Source organism: Cherax quadricarinatus, chromosome 1, assembly GCF_038502225.1.
Source record: "Cherax quadricarinatus isolate ZL_2023a chromosome 1, ASM3850222v1, whole genome shotgun sequence".
NCBI lineage: Eukaryota > Metazoa > Arthropoda > Malacostraca > Decapoda > Parastacidae > Cherax > Cherax quadricarinatus.
Genome location: NC_091292.1, coordinates 91,679,002 through 91,696,581, shown reverse-complemented (window position 1 = coordinate 91,696,581; position 17,580 = coordinate 91,679,002). Strand labels below are relative to the sequence as shown.

The 17,580-nt window shown below is 37.0% G+C and overlaps 1 protein-coding gene across 4 annotated transcripts in view; it reads right to left on the bottom strand.

Annotated features, from left to right (window-relative positions):
- Positions 1-644: 644 nt before the first annotated feature.
- LOC128686058 (SRRM2 protein homolog rsr-2) overlaps positions 645-17,580 on the bottom strand; it is a 350,784-nt gene continuing 333,848 nt past the window's right edge. For all 4 annotated transcript variants that reach the window (XM_070083996.1, XM_070084003.1, XM_070084014.1 and 1 more), the window contains one exon: positions 645-3,674. In XM_070083996.1, the coding sequence (XP_069940097.1) occupies positions 3,524-3,674 (151 nt within the window). In that variant the 3' untranslated portion in view covers positions 645-3,523. The remainder of the gene's footprint in view (positions 3,675-17,580) is intronic.

Here is a 17,580-nt window from a genome sequence, read left to right as displayed (position 1 = left end):
GGAAAGCCAAAGAAATATAAGAGGGGCCTTGGGATGTGACTAACGAACAGAGAACTTGTTATTTTAGGACCCTATTCAGAAATTGGCATCTTTTGAAATTTGTGTGAAATTGGCAAAATTGCTAAATTCTGACCACTTTATTGGATAGTTGAAATCGGTAAATGGATGGTTTCTTGTACTCATTCGATAGAAAAAATGGAGTTCTAGCGAAATAGTTATGATTTTTGTCGACTAGTACACTGGAATTGGCCGAAAATAGGGCTCAAAGTGGGCAAAATCGCCGATGCATAAACATCGTCGATACCGCTAACTTCGCGAGAGCATAATTCCGTAAGTTTTTCATCAAATTTCATACTTTTGGTGTCATTATGATCAGGAAAAGATTCTCTATCTTTTCATATTTTTTTTTTTTTTTTTTTTTTTTTGAAATTTGGTTGACCCTGAGAACAAGTCTGAGAGGACCTGTCGACCCCCAAAGGGTTAAATTGGAGCACTGTACTGAAAGGCAGCTGAAATTAAAGTATAGCATGTATGAAATACTTCTCTTCATGTTATCATTTTAAAGTTTACAAGAATTCTATAAGGAAATAACTAATCCATAATAGTTCTGATTTTCATAGTGCTTAGGTAATAAATACAAAAAATGTGTGTAATTTATATTTACTAAGTAAATCACACAATTCTACTCAGGAGAGACACCACAAGGACCAGATGAGAAACAAATGCATTTTCCTCAATACAACTGGTTTACAATTAAACCAGCTCAGAATTGTATGTGATGTTACAATGATTCAAGAACAGCAGGGTAATGACAATATACCTGCAATGTCTCAGGGTATAAAAATGTTTTAAACCATTTGAGAAGTGCTGTATAAACTGCTTAGTCTACAAACATATAAAGGGATACTAATAAATAAATAAATAAATAAATAAAATAAATATAGTAAAAGCCAGTTAGTGATCTATATTCATAGATCACCAGAAAACCTAAACAGTGGCTAGAGATGTAGCAGCCTAATACTGTTACACCTTTATAGTGGTCAACTATAGCAGAAAAGTGGTCCTGTGAGGAGAGGGAGAGATGATTCTGGACATTTAAATTTTGCATTAATTACATAAAATAAATTGCAAGATCTAAAGTTATACTTTAGCTGTCTATATATTTGACAGTGTTATGTCTGGTATATTCAAAGTTATCAGAATAATTTGTAGTTTAGGCAATAAAAATTTTTGCATGAGCCAGATACATCACTGCACTCCACAAAAGCTCAGCTTGACCAAAATAAGCTTCTGGTACAGTATAGAGCAGCTTGCCTGAGATGTGTATATAGGTACAGTCACAGGCTGTTTAGCAGCAATGAAATTTTTCCTTTTACAATTTTAATTTACAATACTGTATCTATAAATGTAATGCTATTATAATTTTCACAAATGTTCATCGTTAGATTTTTTCCTATTTCCATAATTCAATAATGTGAAAATAGCTTGCAGTGACTAGACAAATTACTGCTTTAAAACCACATAAATGCTTTATTTACTTGTGTACTAACTACATAACAAAATATGCTTTTGTATCAGAGGTAAACTATAAACAACTGGAACATCTACGATATTAAAAAAAAAAAACTCATGGCATAATGTATATTCAAACTAAAGAATATGATGCACATATTGTACATAATAATCCTGAAATAGGATTATAAATTAACGTTGTAAATAGCCCTCATAACTAATCTTAAAGTACAGTATGAATAATAGTAATATATATTAAATATAAAGTAACCTAAATAAATTATATAATCAATAAGTACATGGTACTTTGGTTTACAGTTTCATCTGAAGATGTAGAAACTTAGGTAATGAGCCATCATGTTTCTCACTCTAGATGGCAGAATCTCGCCTAATTTTTATTATATAAACTATTAAATCTCAATATCTAATTCTATACAAATATTGCACCAAGTTGTTTGCTGAGTATTCTTGGATAAGTATTTGTAGTTGAACAACAGGATTCTCTACTAAGATATCACATGTGAATACCAAACAGAACACCTTTGTGACAAATTACTAATTGAATGAATCACCATGTCGTTAAAATATTTTTTGCTTATACTGATCATTTCAGTGTCCAACATATGCAACTGTACATTATCCTCTACACAGCCATACATTATCATCTCAGACTTTAAGGTTTGCATGGCATGCATCAATTGCATTGAGCAATATTTCATGGCTACCTTAAATGTTACTAATTTACTGATGCCTAGCTGACTGGCACTAGCACTCATGTTTCTATACTGACTAGAACATAACCTTAGTAAGTTTATCACTTCAATGTTTCATGCTGGACACACCAAGCGTTATTTAATATTTTATATATGAATATTGGTGGATCTGATTACCCACCAATCAATATCGTTGTAAGGAGCATATATAAAATAACAAAAAAAAAAAAAAATAATCCCATACAAAAGCTGACTACCCAGGTACAAATATACATGATTTACATTTTCCAATTACATATATGATACAAGACAAATTGAAAATTAGCCTTCATTAATGTTTTCCAATTTCCAGCTGCCATTACAGGAGTAAAATATATAAAAAAAAAAGCCAACAAAATAACTTCAGCTGATACATTTTTTTTTTTTTTTTTTTGCCAGAAATGAAACATTAATGAATGTCCCATTTCTCAAAGAAATGCAATTACAGTATTGATGTACAAATAAGTTACAGCTTTGCAGCAATTGAAACATTAACATTATATGCTGTAACTAAATGATTTTAATGCATAACTGTGGCAAGTCAGAATTTTAATACCCTACAACTCGCTCATTCATTCTCATTTTGCAAATATTAAAATACATGAGTATTTTACTTTACATATATTCTGGAACTGTATTCTATTGAGTCTTTAAAATAAAAGCCTTCAAGTGCATAAAATCCAATTACTTGTAGTCTCTAAGGCAAGTAAGGCTGGCTGTAATGCAATTCCGAAGTGACAAAAAGCTAACCTATGCAAACAGGAAAAAGGAAACATCTTCACACAAAAGCAGAGGATATCCAGAGATATTATATTTTCTCTCCTCCAGAAGGTAATGCAGCATTGTGTTATGCTTCCTGGTACAGTATCTGTTTTATAAATCTATGAACCATATTCTCTCGAGATTATTAAATTATTATACATAAAATCAGGATTTTTTTCTACGTAATGTATTTTATATAATGAATGCTTGTTTACATTTGCTTGCCTGAACAGGTTTCTTGATCAAACTGACTGAACAATATTCTCATATGAATAGAAAATCTAATATACCAATAAATAGATTTACTCTCATGGTTCAGAATAATTTTCATTTAAATTTTTAAAGCTACAGAATAACAGTTTACATTTTTATGAAAAGAAGGGGAGGCAGCATATTATAAAAATATACTGTGCGTCCGTTACTGTACATAAAATCTAACCTCCAGTACGTTTATATTTTATTTTTCTACAATCGAGCAAATATGGTTTCCTAGATGATTACCTACTGTAGGAGGGAGAACGAGTACGACTCCACGATCTGCTACGAGTTCGACTGCGACTACGACTGTGCGACCACCAAGATGACTCTGAGGATGATGGTGAGGGAGGCGGCGTTGGTCGGTGGTAAGGAACAGGTCGTTTCCTTGCACTGTTCCATGGGGTTGCATGGGTTAGTAATGTTAGTTGTGTGTAAGCTTATTTTAATGGAGATATTGATGCAAGCCTCTGAAATTTACTCGAGTTAGTAACTGATTAAATGTTCAAATGAAGTATTTATTAACTATAAACAATTAATTATTAAACTATAAGATACTGCATATATTATTAGTACATTTTAGTGCTAAGACATTACAGAGAACATAAAGCAATTAATATTCTATTGTGAATTACCGGTAGACATAATTCTTACAAAACTGGCAAACATAATTTTATGTTGCTCTTAATCCAAAGAATTGGAGGTGCCCTCCCCTTGGCCTAGAAAAAACATAGCATCAGGCAGCTTCACACTGTGCTTCATAGGTAAGACTGACTTAGCAAGACACATCAACAATGTGTGTGTGACATGCTGCTCTGAATCTATGTACTTAAATAAGTTTGTCTTTATTTAGACTTGTGTACATAGAATACATATACAGTGGTACCTTGGCTTATGAGTGCCCCAACTTACGAGTTTTCCAAGTTACGAGCCATCGCTTGGTCAATTTTTTGCTTTGAGTTGTGAGCCAAAATCCGAGTTATGAGCGAGCAGTTATTTTGCCATAAAACAAATGAAAAAAAAAAAATATTCACTGAAAATAACATTTGGCAAGAACCCCAGCCTAAATGGCACAATGAAAGGCAGTTTTAGGACCTGGCACTTATAAAACAATGCTAGTGCGATGTTCTCACTGGAAATAATCGTGTAATTATCTTTAGTTATTCACTGTATAATCCTCCGGGTTTAGCGCTTCCCCCTTGATTATAATAATAATAATAATAATTTAGTTATTCAACAAAAAAAAAATAAAGGTGCTAAGTTTTTGACATTTGCAAAATATCTTGCAATTTACTCCCACACAAATCCCAAAATATTTGGAATATTTCCAATATTCCGCAAACCAACTGGAGAACAAGCTTGGTCATGGAACGAATTAAACTCGTAAGTCAAGGTACCACTATATATTTTACAACGGTCTTAAGGAGGCACAAAAAGTATTTATAGTGTACATGTTTTCAACCCAGGATAACCCAAGAAAGTTGAACAATGTGACTTATTTACACATTGTACAGGGTATCACACATTGAATCTGTTGTAATATTATATGATTTCCTTGTACAGTACATACATAGTGTTTTTGAGAGTATACATGTTATGGGCACATAAGTACATTACAAGGTATGTTTCTTTTTTTTTCACCTAGGATAACCCAAGAAAGTCAAACAAAGTAGCTTATTGCCATTTTTTTAGGGCAATTACAGTTACACTTGATTTTTTTTTTAAATTATCATAAGTATGAAAACAAATAAATACTGTTTTGCACATTTATACTGATGTTGCTATTGATTAACCACTTTTTGCCAACTTCAATTCTCCATAAATTGGTAAGTTTTCATCCAATTTCATTTTTCTTTGTTTTTACTGTACTTAGACAAGCAAACTCTTTTAAATCGTAAAAAGAAAAAAAAATGTGAAAACAGGATTAGGAAAATGTAAATTCTCTTAATTGCTGTTTTGTGGCTCTCATCTTTGTCATTAGGCAGACTATACTTATGCATTACTTATAACTGCATCGTTTTAAGGAGACGTTATATTTGGCAAAAGACCTTGCCGATACAGTGTGGTAATAACCACATTTAGTTGCAATATCTAAGAAAATAAAATATCAAATGCAACTTACCAACTACAACTAGCCTGTATCTACAAGATGTCATTAATACTTGTTCAGTTCATCGATGAAAACTGTTAAATAAGAGTGGAGCAAAATAAATCATAATTTTTTAGGCATTCAAAATATCATGCTTATAATACAGTAATAGTATAAATAAAAAATAATGCTCTACAATGTAAATGATGATACAAATAGAAGTATCAGAATTAAAGCATGCTGAAAACAATGTTGCAAAAATTAAAAAGAAAAAAAAATCAACAAAAGCATATTAATAATTTCCTTTCCTACTCTTCCATTCTCTAAACAATCATACAACATACACACAATATTCATGTACATACACCTCTTTTTTCCTCCCACCATTAGTCCTTGAAGAATATGCAAACAAACTGTGTTATTCTTTCAGGGAATCCTTGGGTTTTCAGTCAAAGTGAAGCTAAATTACATTAACCCTTTATCGTGCTTGGCCGGGAAAATTCGGTATTAATTACGTGTTTTTGGCGCGTGTCATACTTCGCGCCCCGCGCGGCCAGCTTCCCGTTCTTTAGTTCCAACCAATCACAAGCCTTCCCTGAGTCTCTTCAGCTAAGTACAGTTCGCTTCTGCCGCCTTCCCATTGGTTGAGAGATCAAAATATAAACACTAGCGGCTTGGCTTCGAACACACGCGCATTTTTCCCTCCACCCTTGCTAATCTACTCTTGGATTATACATTCTACAATGTCGGTAAGTACTGATTGTTGTGTTTAGTGCTTACATGAATAGTTTAGGCATATTTTGATATATACCTAAAGTCCGTGTGAAGCATAATATGAGTGTAGCATGCAGTTGAAAAAAGTGCAAGCATTTTAGTCCGAATTATTTCGGTATTGCGCGAGTTTCCGGGAATGTCCAATTTTAGTCAAATAAATATTTATAAAAAATTTTCAATTGCATATATGAACTCTGTAGTGGTCTGGATTTATACAGGAGGTTTCTATTGTCCTTCCAGTTCCATGAGAGGCTGTTTTATGGGGAGCAGTCGACCAGCAGGTCGAGGTATGTCTGCGTTTCTGAAGACAGTGACTCGGAACCAGAGGTAGACGAACCAGAATTGCTGGATAGTGGTGATGAATACTTGCCACCGGATGCACAGGATGCAGAGATGTCAAGTGATGATGAGGAGGAAGAAAGGGAAGAAAGGCCAGCCAAAAAGCAGAAAGTAATGAGGAAAAAGAAAACTTTTAGGATTGAGGAATACCCGGATGAGGAAGAGATCCATGAGAATATTGCTCTTCAAGTTTCATCTGAGTGGACCGTAGATGACATTGAAAATGATCCTTTGCCGGAATATGAACATGAAAAGCCTCTTGCAATTAGGTCTCCATATGAGTATTTTCGTATGTTCGTTACTCCAGCCATGATAGATAACATAGCATATCAAACAAATTTGTATACAAGGCAACAAGACGTAAATAGTACTTTTTCAACAGATTCTGAAGAGATCATGAGGTTCATAGGTATTTTGTTGTTCATGGGTATTAATTCACTACCATCCCTCGAAGACTATTGGAAAGCTGCTTTTAGGAGCCAACAGGTTGCAGATAGCATGGCGTCTAAGAGGTTTAGGTACCTTAGAAGTCATATTCATTTCAATGACAACACAAAAAAGGATAATGACAGATTCTACAAAGTAAGGCCTCTTTACACTGAACTAACTAATGCTTGCTTGAAAATTCCAGCTACACCCAAGCAATCTATTGATGAAGTCATGGTTGGTTTCAAGGGTAAAACTGCTGGAAACCTAAGGCAGTACATCAAAACAAAACCAGATAAGTGGGGTTTCAAACTTTTTTGTCGTGCAAGTCAAGATGGACTCATACATGATATACTCATGTATCAAGGCACAACAACTTTTGACACACATCCCATACAGCTGCCACAGGAAGAATCTAAACTTCCAATAAGTACAAAGATTGTTCTGGTACTTGCACAAACTATGAACAAGACAAACACATCAGCAATCTATGCTGACAATTTCTTTTCAAGTATGCCTTTGGTCAAGCTACTAAGAGATAAGTATAACTGCAGATACACTGGAACAGTACGTGACAATAGATGTGGTAAGCCACATCTGGTGCCTATCAAACAAATGGAAAAAAACAGTGTGGTCAGGGGCAATTTTTGCTTCAACAACAATGATGGTGTCCTTGTTGTACGATGGAAGGACACCAAAGTTGTGACTTTAGTGACAACTGATATTGGGGTCGAGCCCATGAGTCTTGTTGAGAGATATAACAAGGGTACAAAGAGGAAAGAGAAAATATCGTGCCCTGCAGTCATCAAGAACTATAATGCAAACATGGGAGGTATTGACAAAAGCAACATGTTGGTGCATCTCTACAAAACACCAATGAAATCAAAACGTTGGTACATGCGGCTATTTGCCTATATTATTGATCTTGCTGTTGTGAATGCATGGCTGCTTTATTGCCGTGATTCTCGAGCAATAAAGCAAAAGTGTATGCAACTGAAGTATTTCAGGAATTCTATCTCTGAAATTGCAAGGTCTAAAGGACAAAACCTTAGAGGGAGCAGCCTAAGAACAACTCCAAGACCTTCACCAACTAATTCACCATGTACTTCCAATGGTGTTGGCATAGTGAAACCTGGGAGGGGAACACGTACAGAAATGCCTGATGACAGTGTTAGGAAAGACATTACTCTAATGCACTTCCCAATGGCAGGGCAAAGGCCGTTTACTTGCAAGTATTGCAGCACCTCGAAAAAAACGGTAACATCGTCATTCGTCTGTAGTGTATGCAAAGTAAATCTGTGCATAAAGACTGATAGAAATTGTTTCACAGACTTCCATCTTGCCAATTAGCAATATAGAATCATTGGTCTTCCAAATGAATCTCAGGAATATAGGGATTGAAACTTGCATCACTTTGCAATTTGGCATTGTTGATATTTGCTTCCTTTTTATATTTTTGTAACAATTAAAAAATGTTTTGATACAAGTTCCATTTATGTTTTTTATATTGTCTGTTTGTATATTAAATTTAAAAAATTGTTTTGGTGTGTTTTATTAACAATTGCAAGTTTGCAACATAAAATTTTTTAATCACTTTGTCGGGGGCGGCCTAATATTTTCGGTCTTCGGAGATTGGCAATTGCTCGAAAACTAACCATCAGAAATCAATTTATATGGGATCAGTGACCTTGTATTGAGTTACTCTATCCACCATAGGGAGTTCAGTTCGAATTTCAAATTTTCGGACCCCTTGCGCGATGAAGGGTTAAGACTGCAAATATTTTAAGATAAGTTATGAAAGTACTGCAGCAGTAGAAGACAAAGAAGGGAAATAACACAAGAGAGCTTTGATACCTGAAGTCCTTATGGAGGGTGATTCCCAACTCCCTGGAACGGATTAACTGTATTTACATTAATTCTTATGGGAAATATTGCTTCGACTTTAGTCCTAGCTCCTGGAACGGTTTAAGGATGAAACTCTGGGTTCCATTGTACATCGCTAAGTGAAGAGAGGCTGTACTAGTATAAATATTTGTTGTTATTTTTTTATTTTTTTTTTTTACACGTTGGCCACTTTCCACCAAGGCAGCGTGACCCAAAAAGAAAGAAATAACTTTCATCATTCAACACTCGCCATTACTCATGCATAATCACTGTCTTTACAGAGGCACTCAGATACAACAGTTTACACATCCCTTCAAGATGCCAATATCCTAAACCCCTCCTTTAACCCTTAACCCTTTCAGGGTCCAGAGACCAAATCTCAAAGGGTGCACAGGGTCCAAGAATTTTTGGAAAAAAAAAAAAAAAAAAATCGTACAGAATTCAAGATAATAATTTTCTGTAGGTAGTAAAACCAAAAAAATCTTTTTTGATCAGTAGTTACCGAGATACTGAGGGGTGAAGTTGACCCTCAATGACCCGGTGGCGGCAACATCGGCGACTTCCGTAAAATCGCATTATTTTATTTTAGGTTTTTGTTATTTTTTTCTTTTCTAACATTTTTCCCCAGTAACTTTTGTGGCCTGTGAGACCAATATATTGTATAAGTGTACACTCATTGTATTCAACACAATAGCTGCACTAATTTATTATATTGCTTACAAAACTTGTTTACAAGTTTATTGTAAACAAAATGGTGAAAATATTAGTGCGGTTATTGTGTTAAATACAACAGTACCATATAGTACCATATGGTACAATGGTGCCATAGGGTGCAATGGTACCATATGGTGCAATGGTACCATATGGTACAATGATACCATATGGTTCACTGTACCATATGGTACTGTTGTATTCAACACAATAAACACACTAATATTTTCATCATTATTTCGTTTACATTATTATTATTATAATCAAAAAGAAGTGCTAAGCCACAAGGACTATACAGCTATTTCGTTTACAATAATTGTTTACAACAAAAATCTATAAAAATGTTGTTTATTATTAATGTTCTATTATATATTTACAAATGTACAGCCACTGGACATGTTCCTTGAGGTGGATGACAAAGTGCTTTGTCTTGGAAACTGCCGAGACACTAGCATGAGTCGCCACTCGCTCAGTCTTGGCTGGTGCCTCGTGGCACCAACACCTCCTACTGACCATATGGTACAGGGTATCATATGTTACAGGGTACCATATGGTATAGGGTACCATACAGTACAGGTTACCATACAGTACAGGACACCATATGGTTCAGATACAGGGATCCCTATGGAAATAAGTCACCCTGACTTTTTTGGGTTATCCTAGGATTTTATACATATGCTGCTATATATGATAATCTATGTAACTGTATTTGTGAACACCTGAATAAACTTGCTCATGTGCATGTGGCATCGTAAGTAAGTTTATTTAGGTATACACAAAGTTACATAGATTATCATACATAGCAGCATATGTCTGGAGACCTAGGATAACCCAAAAAAAGTCAGACTTATTTCCATTAGGGTCCCTGTACCCTGTACCATATTGTACAATGCACCATATGGTGCCATTGTACTATATGGTACAATGGTACCATATAGTTCTAATCCGTAGAATTCCTCTTCAGATCCACTTCCATCAGTCTTAGAACTGTAAGTTGTGAAGAGGAGAGTCAGAATTCGCCCGGAGAGTGAGAGCTTCCTTGTTGCCAGGCACGGTGAACAAAGCTACTATAATGCTACTATAATGCTTCCTATAATGCCATGCAGGCGTCCAGATTTTTCCTATAGTGTGCACACTGACCACCCAAACCCGTTCTCTCAGATGTAGGCCTACCAGCCTTCTTGTGCTAAATTTGACGCCGCTAGAATTTTGGTGATCTACGGTTTGGACCCTCAACGTAAAGCCATAAATCTCTGGCACGGACCCTGAAAGGGTTAAACTGTCCAAACGTAGATCTACGTTCACTCATGTAGCGCTCTGAATATTTTGAAAAATAAAAAAAATTTTTTTGAACGAAGAGCACATTTTTCTACATGTTATAGGGTTAAAAATAAATTTCAGGTTAGTACTTACCGAGATATAAGACTGCGAAGTTGGCTCTGGATGCTCACCTGACGGCAACAATCAACTCCTGCCGCTTGCAGAAGTGTTGCCAATATGCCTTTTTTAGTAATTTTTATTTTAATTTAAATATTTTTTATGTTCTGATAATTACAATTTATAATAGTTCTTGTGATTTCATAGCCAATCTTTGTTCTGACACTAATACGTATTAGGTACTAAAATAGTACTCAAATAGTCACAATCACATTGACACATGAACATTTTCACCTGCCTAGGTCATTTACTATTGACTAGAACATATACAAAGTATTTATAAGTCCCAGCATTGTTTTAGACTGCTGGAGTATACCTTGAAGCATGGTGTTATGACAAGTGTCCCTATACTGTTGACAGCCCAGTGACATTTGATAAATGTGAACTGCTCCACCTAACCCTCCTGTATTTGTTATCACTGTTACACACAAACATGTTTTGTCTGTCTGTCTATCTATCTGCCTGTCTCTACTTATCTGTCTTTCTGTCTGCCTGTGTGTGCCTGGAGTATATATCAAACTCCTTGAAGAAGGGCATTATGACAACTGTTGACAGCCCAGTGACATTTGATAAATGGGCACTCAGAGAACCCTGGCTGTACTTGTTTTCACTGATACACACAAACATGTTTGTCTGTCTATCTTTGCCTGGAATTTTTGGGTTATCCTAAGTAATTTACACTGTGAATAATAACTGTACTTATGTGTACATGTGAGTGACAGACAGAGATATAGAAAGATATAGAGATATAGACAGAGACAGCCAGCTGGCCAGCCTGCTGAAAACATAAGAAGGAACACTGAAGCAGGCCTACTGGTCTAAGCAAGGCAGGTCCATATCACTCCCTCCCCAGCATATACCAATGACTCGCCTAGTCAGGTCACATCCACTGAAGGAAGGAGCATGACATCAGACCTAGTAGCACAAACTAGTCAGGTCCAACTCACACCCACCTACACTCACTCATGTATTTATCTAACCTATTTTTACTTTCCTCTTAAAATGGGAGTGTTAATGCAACATGGCATCAGTGAATCCCTGGTGTTTGCCACGCTAGTTGCTCTAGCTGGTGCTCAATTGAACTGGTGTGCCCACAAGGTACTAAGTGGTCCCAGATTTTTTTTATTACTCCACACACTGAGTGTGCAGACAGATTCTTTCATGTCTAGGCGACTCAAACCTATTGCGCCAAATTTGAAGGAATGAAAAATAAGAAGTAGATCCACGTTCAGAGTGCTACGCGTGCAAATGTAGATCTAGTTTTAATTAGCTACTATGTATTAGGATTAGTTTGCCTGAAATGCCTCGGCATGATAGTGGCTATCTTTGTACTTAGCAAATGAAAATTGTAATTATACATTGTAACCTTTATAAAGAAATAACTTTATTATTATTATTATATTTGGACAGTTTAAGGGTTAAAGTGCGGGCACTGTACTTCCCATTTCCAGGACTCAAGTCTGGCTAACCAGTTTCCCTGAATCCCTTCACAAAATAATACCCTGCTCACACTCCAACAGCTCGTCAGGTCCCAAAAACCATTCATCTCCATTCACTCCAAACTAACACGCTCACACACACTTGCTGGAAGTCGAAACTCCTTGCCCTTACACTTCTAGCATAACTGATAGCTTCTGCAATGTTAAATTTATTCCAGAAGCTTGGTACTGCCAAGATGGAGTCAAGAGTCCATTGATGCACCTAGTTTTTCATAACTTTTTTTGTGTAGTTACACTTGAACGACTTAATAACTCCCCAATCCAGTGGCTGAATTAGAGATGTTGTATTTGGAGGTAAAAATATAACTTTTACATGTGGGGTCACATCCAGCAAAGCTTGTGGATGAGTACGGAAATTATCAAGAATGAAGAGAGCCTTGAATGCAAGGTTCTTGCTGTGCAGGTAAAACTTGACTTCAGGAATAAAAAGATACTTTAACCAGTCAATAAATATTCCTCTGTCATCCATGCTGACTGGTTTGACCTCCAAATTACTGGTAAGGTGTTTTTATCTACACCTTTCAAAGCACGAGGATTCTTAGAGCGATAACCATGGGCTTACGCCTGAAGTCACCTGATGCATTACCGCAAAGGAGCAAGGTGAAGTGATCCTTTGCTGTCTTGAAGCCTGGTACACTTTCCTCCTGCTGATTGATATAAGTTTGTGTTAGTATTTTTTTCCAAAAAACACTTGTCTTGTCAGCATTAAACACTTGATATGGCTCATAAACAGCCTCAGAAATAATTTCCTGTAATTCAGCAGGGAAATTACTTGCTGCTGTATGGTCAGCTGAAGCACTTTCACCAGAAAACTTAATATTATATAACTTATTATGCAACTTAAAGTTGTGGAACCAGCTTGTACTAAACACACATTTTTTTCAGGCCTTCCTTCCTTATCACATACTGCTTTAAACAACTGTAAGGCCTTTTACCTAATTAAGATGAAATTAAGTGGTGCACCTTTGTCTTTTGTTCGATCCACTCAAGCAACAAGTTTTCTGTTTTACTTACTTGTTGGGACCTACGTGTAATTCTTTTCATGAGATGACATCTTGGGTTATTCATTACACACGCTCGTATATTCACCTCATTCTTTTTAATTGTACGAACTGATGCTTCATTAAGGCCATTGGCCCTCACTATATCCACCACACGTGAGCCACTCTTAAGCTTATCTAATATCTCAATTTTCTTTTGCAATTCCTAGACTTGAATGCTTAAACCTTTTCTTGGGACTTTCAGCAACACTTGTATGGCTGCTGGGTGCCACAACTACTTGGCAGATTTAAGAAATGGCCATTAAAATACATATGTAAATAAACACTGAGCTTCCCGAGTAGCGTCATCCTACACATGTACGAACCAAACTGAAGGCTGGGAGGGTGGCGGGGAATGGCGGTAGGTCTCCCCCATTGACTCAAATGGTGTAACCCAACACCAATACCGTGGGCGATCGCATGGTCAAAACTTTTTTCCCTCCCGCAAACCGTGGTAAATTAATTTTACAAAGTGTTAAGTAAAATTGTGCCACAACTCTTCAATCGTGCTATACCTGAATCGTCCCAAATAAACTTTTGTTAAATGACGGTCTACTGTATATAATATATATATACAAAAAAAAAAAAATCTGAACTAAATGATTATATAAATGAGAAACTAATGTGTTGCATTGGCCAACTTCAAAATAGCCTTCAAATACATAGATGACAAAATGATTAAAAAACTGTTCATAACACTGGAACATGCATTGGTTGCAGTGGTGTTAGCATGTAAAACAAATATTCACAGGATTTAAAAAACCTTGAGAATTTCTACAAAACTCTCAGAGCTAATTATTATTATTATAATTAAAACCAAGTAGGTAGTAGGTTGGTAGACAGCAATTGCCCAGGGAGGTACTACCGTCCTGCCAAGTGAGTGTAAAACGGAAACCTGTAATTGTTTTACATGATGGTAGGATTGCTGGTGTATTTTTTCTGTCTCATAAACATGCAAAATTTCAGGTACGTCTTGCTACTTCTACTTACACTTACTTAGGTCACACTACACATCCATGTACAAGCATATATATACAAACCCATCTGGGTTTTCTTCTATTTTCTTTCTAGTTCTTGTTCCTGTTTATTTCCTCTTATCTCCATGGGGAAGTGGAACAGAATCCTTCCTCCATAAGCCATGCGTGTTGTAAGAGGCGACTAAAATGCCGGGAGCAAGGGTCTAGTAGCCCCTTCTCCTGTATAAATTACTAAATTTAAAAAAAACTTTCGTTTTTCTTTTTGGGCCACCCTGCCTTGGTGGGATACGGCTGGCTTGTTGAAAAAAAAAATTAAAACCAAGTGCTAAACCCACTAGGGGTTACAGTGCTGTAGGGTAGGGGGTGTTACAGTATTATACAGCAGCAAGGGTGGAGAAAATAACAGGTAGATATATAAAGGACACTGAGGAGTGCTAAAGGAAGTATTATCAGAGTTTGTGCAGTAAATCAGTTGCTGTCAAAAAAGTCAAAGAGGGAGTCTGAATCAAAGGTAGGGCCATCAACAAGGAAGATAGTGTGTTAGAGAAGTGACGATGTTGGAGGTAAATTCTGCATGCTCGTTGAAAGACAGGACAGTCCAGTAGAATATGGCAAACTGAAACTGGAACCTGACAATTCCCACAGAGTGGGACAGGGCACCTCTCCATGAGATACCCATGAGAAAGATGGGTGTGCCCAGTATGGAGATGGGAGAGTGTAGTCTCCCAACCTTGGCACCGATGGTAAGGAGGAGGCCAGAAACCTAAACTTGGTTTGACAGAATGTAATTTGTTAAGAGTCATATTGGAGCAATGTTGCCAATGGTTGTGAAGATGGCTAGAGTACAGCAAAATAGTGTGAGAATGGAAGACCTATATGAAACTGGGAGGTCATGTACTGTGGACCATGCAGCAGAGTCTGCCTGCTCACTGAACATCAACATGACCAGGGACTCAACAGAAAACAATATCTTCGTTTCTGCTGGAAATGTGACATAATCAAAGTTGTATATGAAGAACTAGGCGATGAGGTGAATCAAACTTTTGAACAGCTTGCAAAGCACTGAGAGAGTCTGAGACTACTACAAATGTTGTGGTAGGCATAGATGCAACACGGATAACTGGAATGAGAATTGCATATACGTACAATTTAACTGTAAAAATGCTAGCAGTCTAATAAATGCCCTCACATTATGCTGTCTGGGAACACTGCTGCAAACTCAACACCATCAGAGGATTTAGAATCATCAGTGTACACTGTGAAGGCACGAGAATGAGACCGAAAGTGGTTAATAAAAAGAGAGCGAGAAGCAACTGTAGATAACTGGGCTTTTGCAAACGGCAGTGGGGAAGAACAGGCACAAACTGTCAGAACCTTTCAGGAGGGAAGGGAAAAGTTAGATGCTAGATGAACATATAAAGTGGGTAACTGAAGAAGACAAGAGCGAGTGAAGACAAAGAAAGAAGGGATGGAGTAAATGGGCAGCAAACAAATAATGGACTTCTACTAATGTCCATTACTATCCTGTATGTAGAAGGATTGTGAAGGTCATCAGTGGACAAAACAGAGGATCAAGGCTATCGTTCAAGGATGGAATACTCGCATCTGCATATAGGCTCTCGACAGGTGAGGCACGAAAGGCACTCAGACATAAATATAATCCCTGATGATGGATGGGATCAAGTTTAGAAAGAGTTGCAGGAGAGGCCACTGAATATATCTGGTCACCATACTCCAGTTTCTATAAAATTAGGGCTGAATGTAGTCAAAAGAGAGTTTGATGATCCAGCCCCCTCCCCCCACATGGAAAGTGAGCGAGGGTTTAAGGAGGCTCAGCCAGCTATGGCAAGTTGCTTTAAGGGAGGCAACGTGAGGTTTCCAGGATAACCAATGATCAAACAGAAGGCCAAGAAACCTGACTGTATTTACGTGTTTAGGGATACATGATACGAGTACAATGGAGTATCAGGGACGACAGAGAGTCTGGTGAATGTAATTTGGCATGTTTTAGCACTAGAAAATTTAAACCCACGAGTGGTAGCCCAATGGGAAACATGGATGACAGCATTCTGGAGAGAGGCTGCTACTAGGTGACAGTCAGCGCCTGCACCAGCTATAGTGAAGTCATCAACATAAAGTACTGACCAAATATTAGATGGGAGAACAGATGCTTGATCATTTATAGCAAGGAGAAAAAGAGTGGTACTAAGGACACATCCCTGAGGGACACCCTGATTATTATTATTATAATCAAAAAAGAAGCGCTAAGCCAGGGACACCCTGAGCTGGACAAAGTCTTGGGAAAGTGATTAACACAAACATGGAAATGTGTCTCAGATAAGAAGTTTTTAAGGAAAAAATGGCAGATTGCCTCGGAGGCCTAAGGAGTGAGCTTGGGCCAATGTGTTATATGTCCATGTAGTCATATGCCTTCTCAAGATCTAGAAAGACTGCAATAACCGAGTGGAGTAAGGGGTTAATAGTAGAGCGGCCCTTATGAAAGCCACATTGACTAGTGGAGAGACTATTGTGTGTCTCTAAATACCACATCAGACTTCTATTTACCAGACATTCCATCACCTTGCAAAATGCACTGGTAAGAGCAATGGGACAATAGAGTGAGGTATCATGCTCCTAAGTACCTGGTTTACAAAAATGCAGAACAATGGCAGATTTCCACAGCTGGGGAGAATTCTTTGCGACCAGTTAAGATTAAAAAGACATAAGCGGACTGCAAGGGCTGACAGATGTAAATGTTGAAGCATTCGAATATGAATGCCATCAGGCACAGCTGCCGATGATTGGCAAGCAGATAAGTGTTGGCTCTAGTTCTAGAAGAAAAGTTCAAGGACTGTAACTTTCTGGCAGACTTGGAGGAAAGAAATGAAGGGTATAGATGAAGCCCCTGAGAGGTGTAGACAAGATGACTGCCTATTTCTGTGGCAACTTCAAAAGGTTTTGCAATGGTGACACTGGCAATTTCCCATGGACATCATAATTCAAGTGACCCTCCAAACTACAGAAAGTGGTGGATTACAGAAATGATATCCAAGAGGATGTAGTTTTTGCTACCATCAATGGAACATACAAAGTTATTTAACAACTTAGACACTGAATACAGAA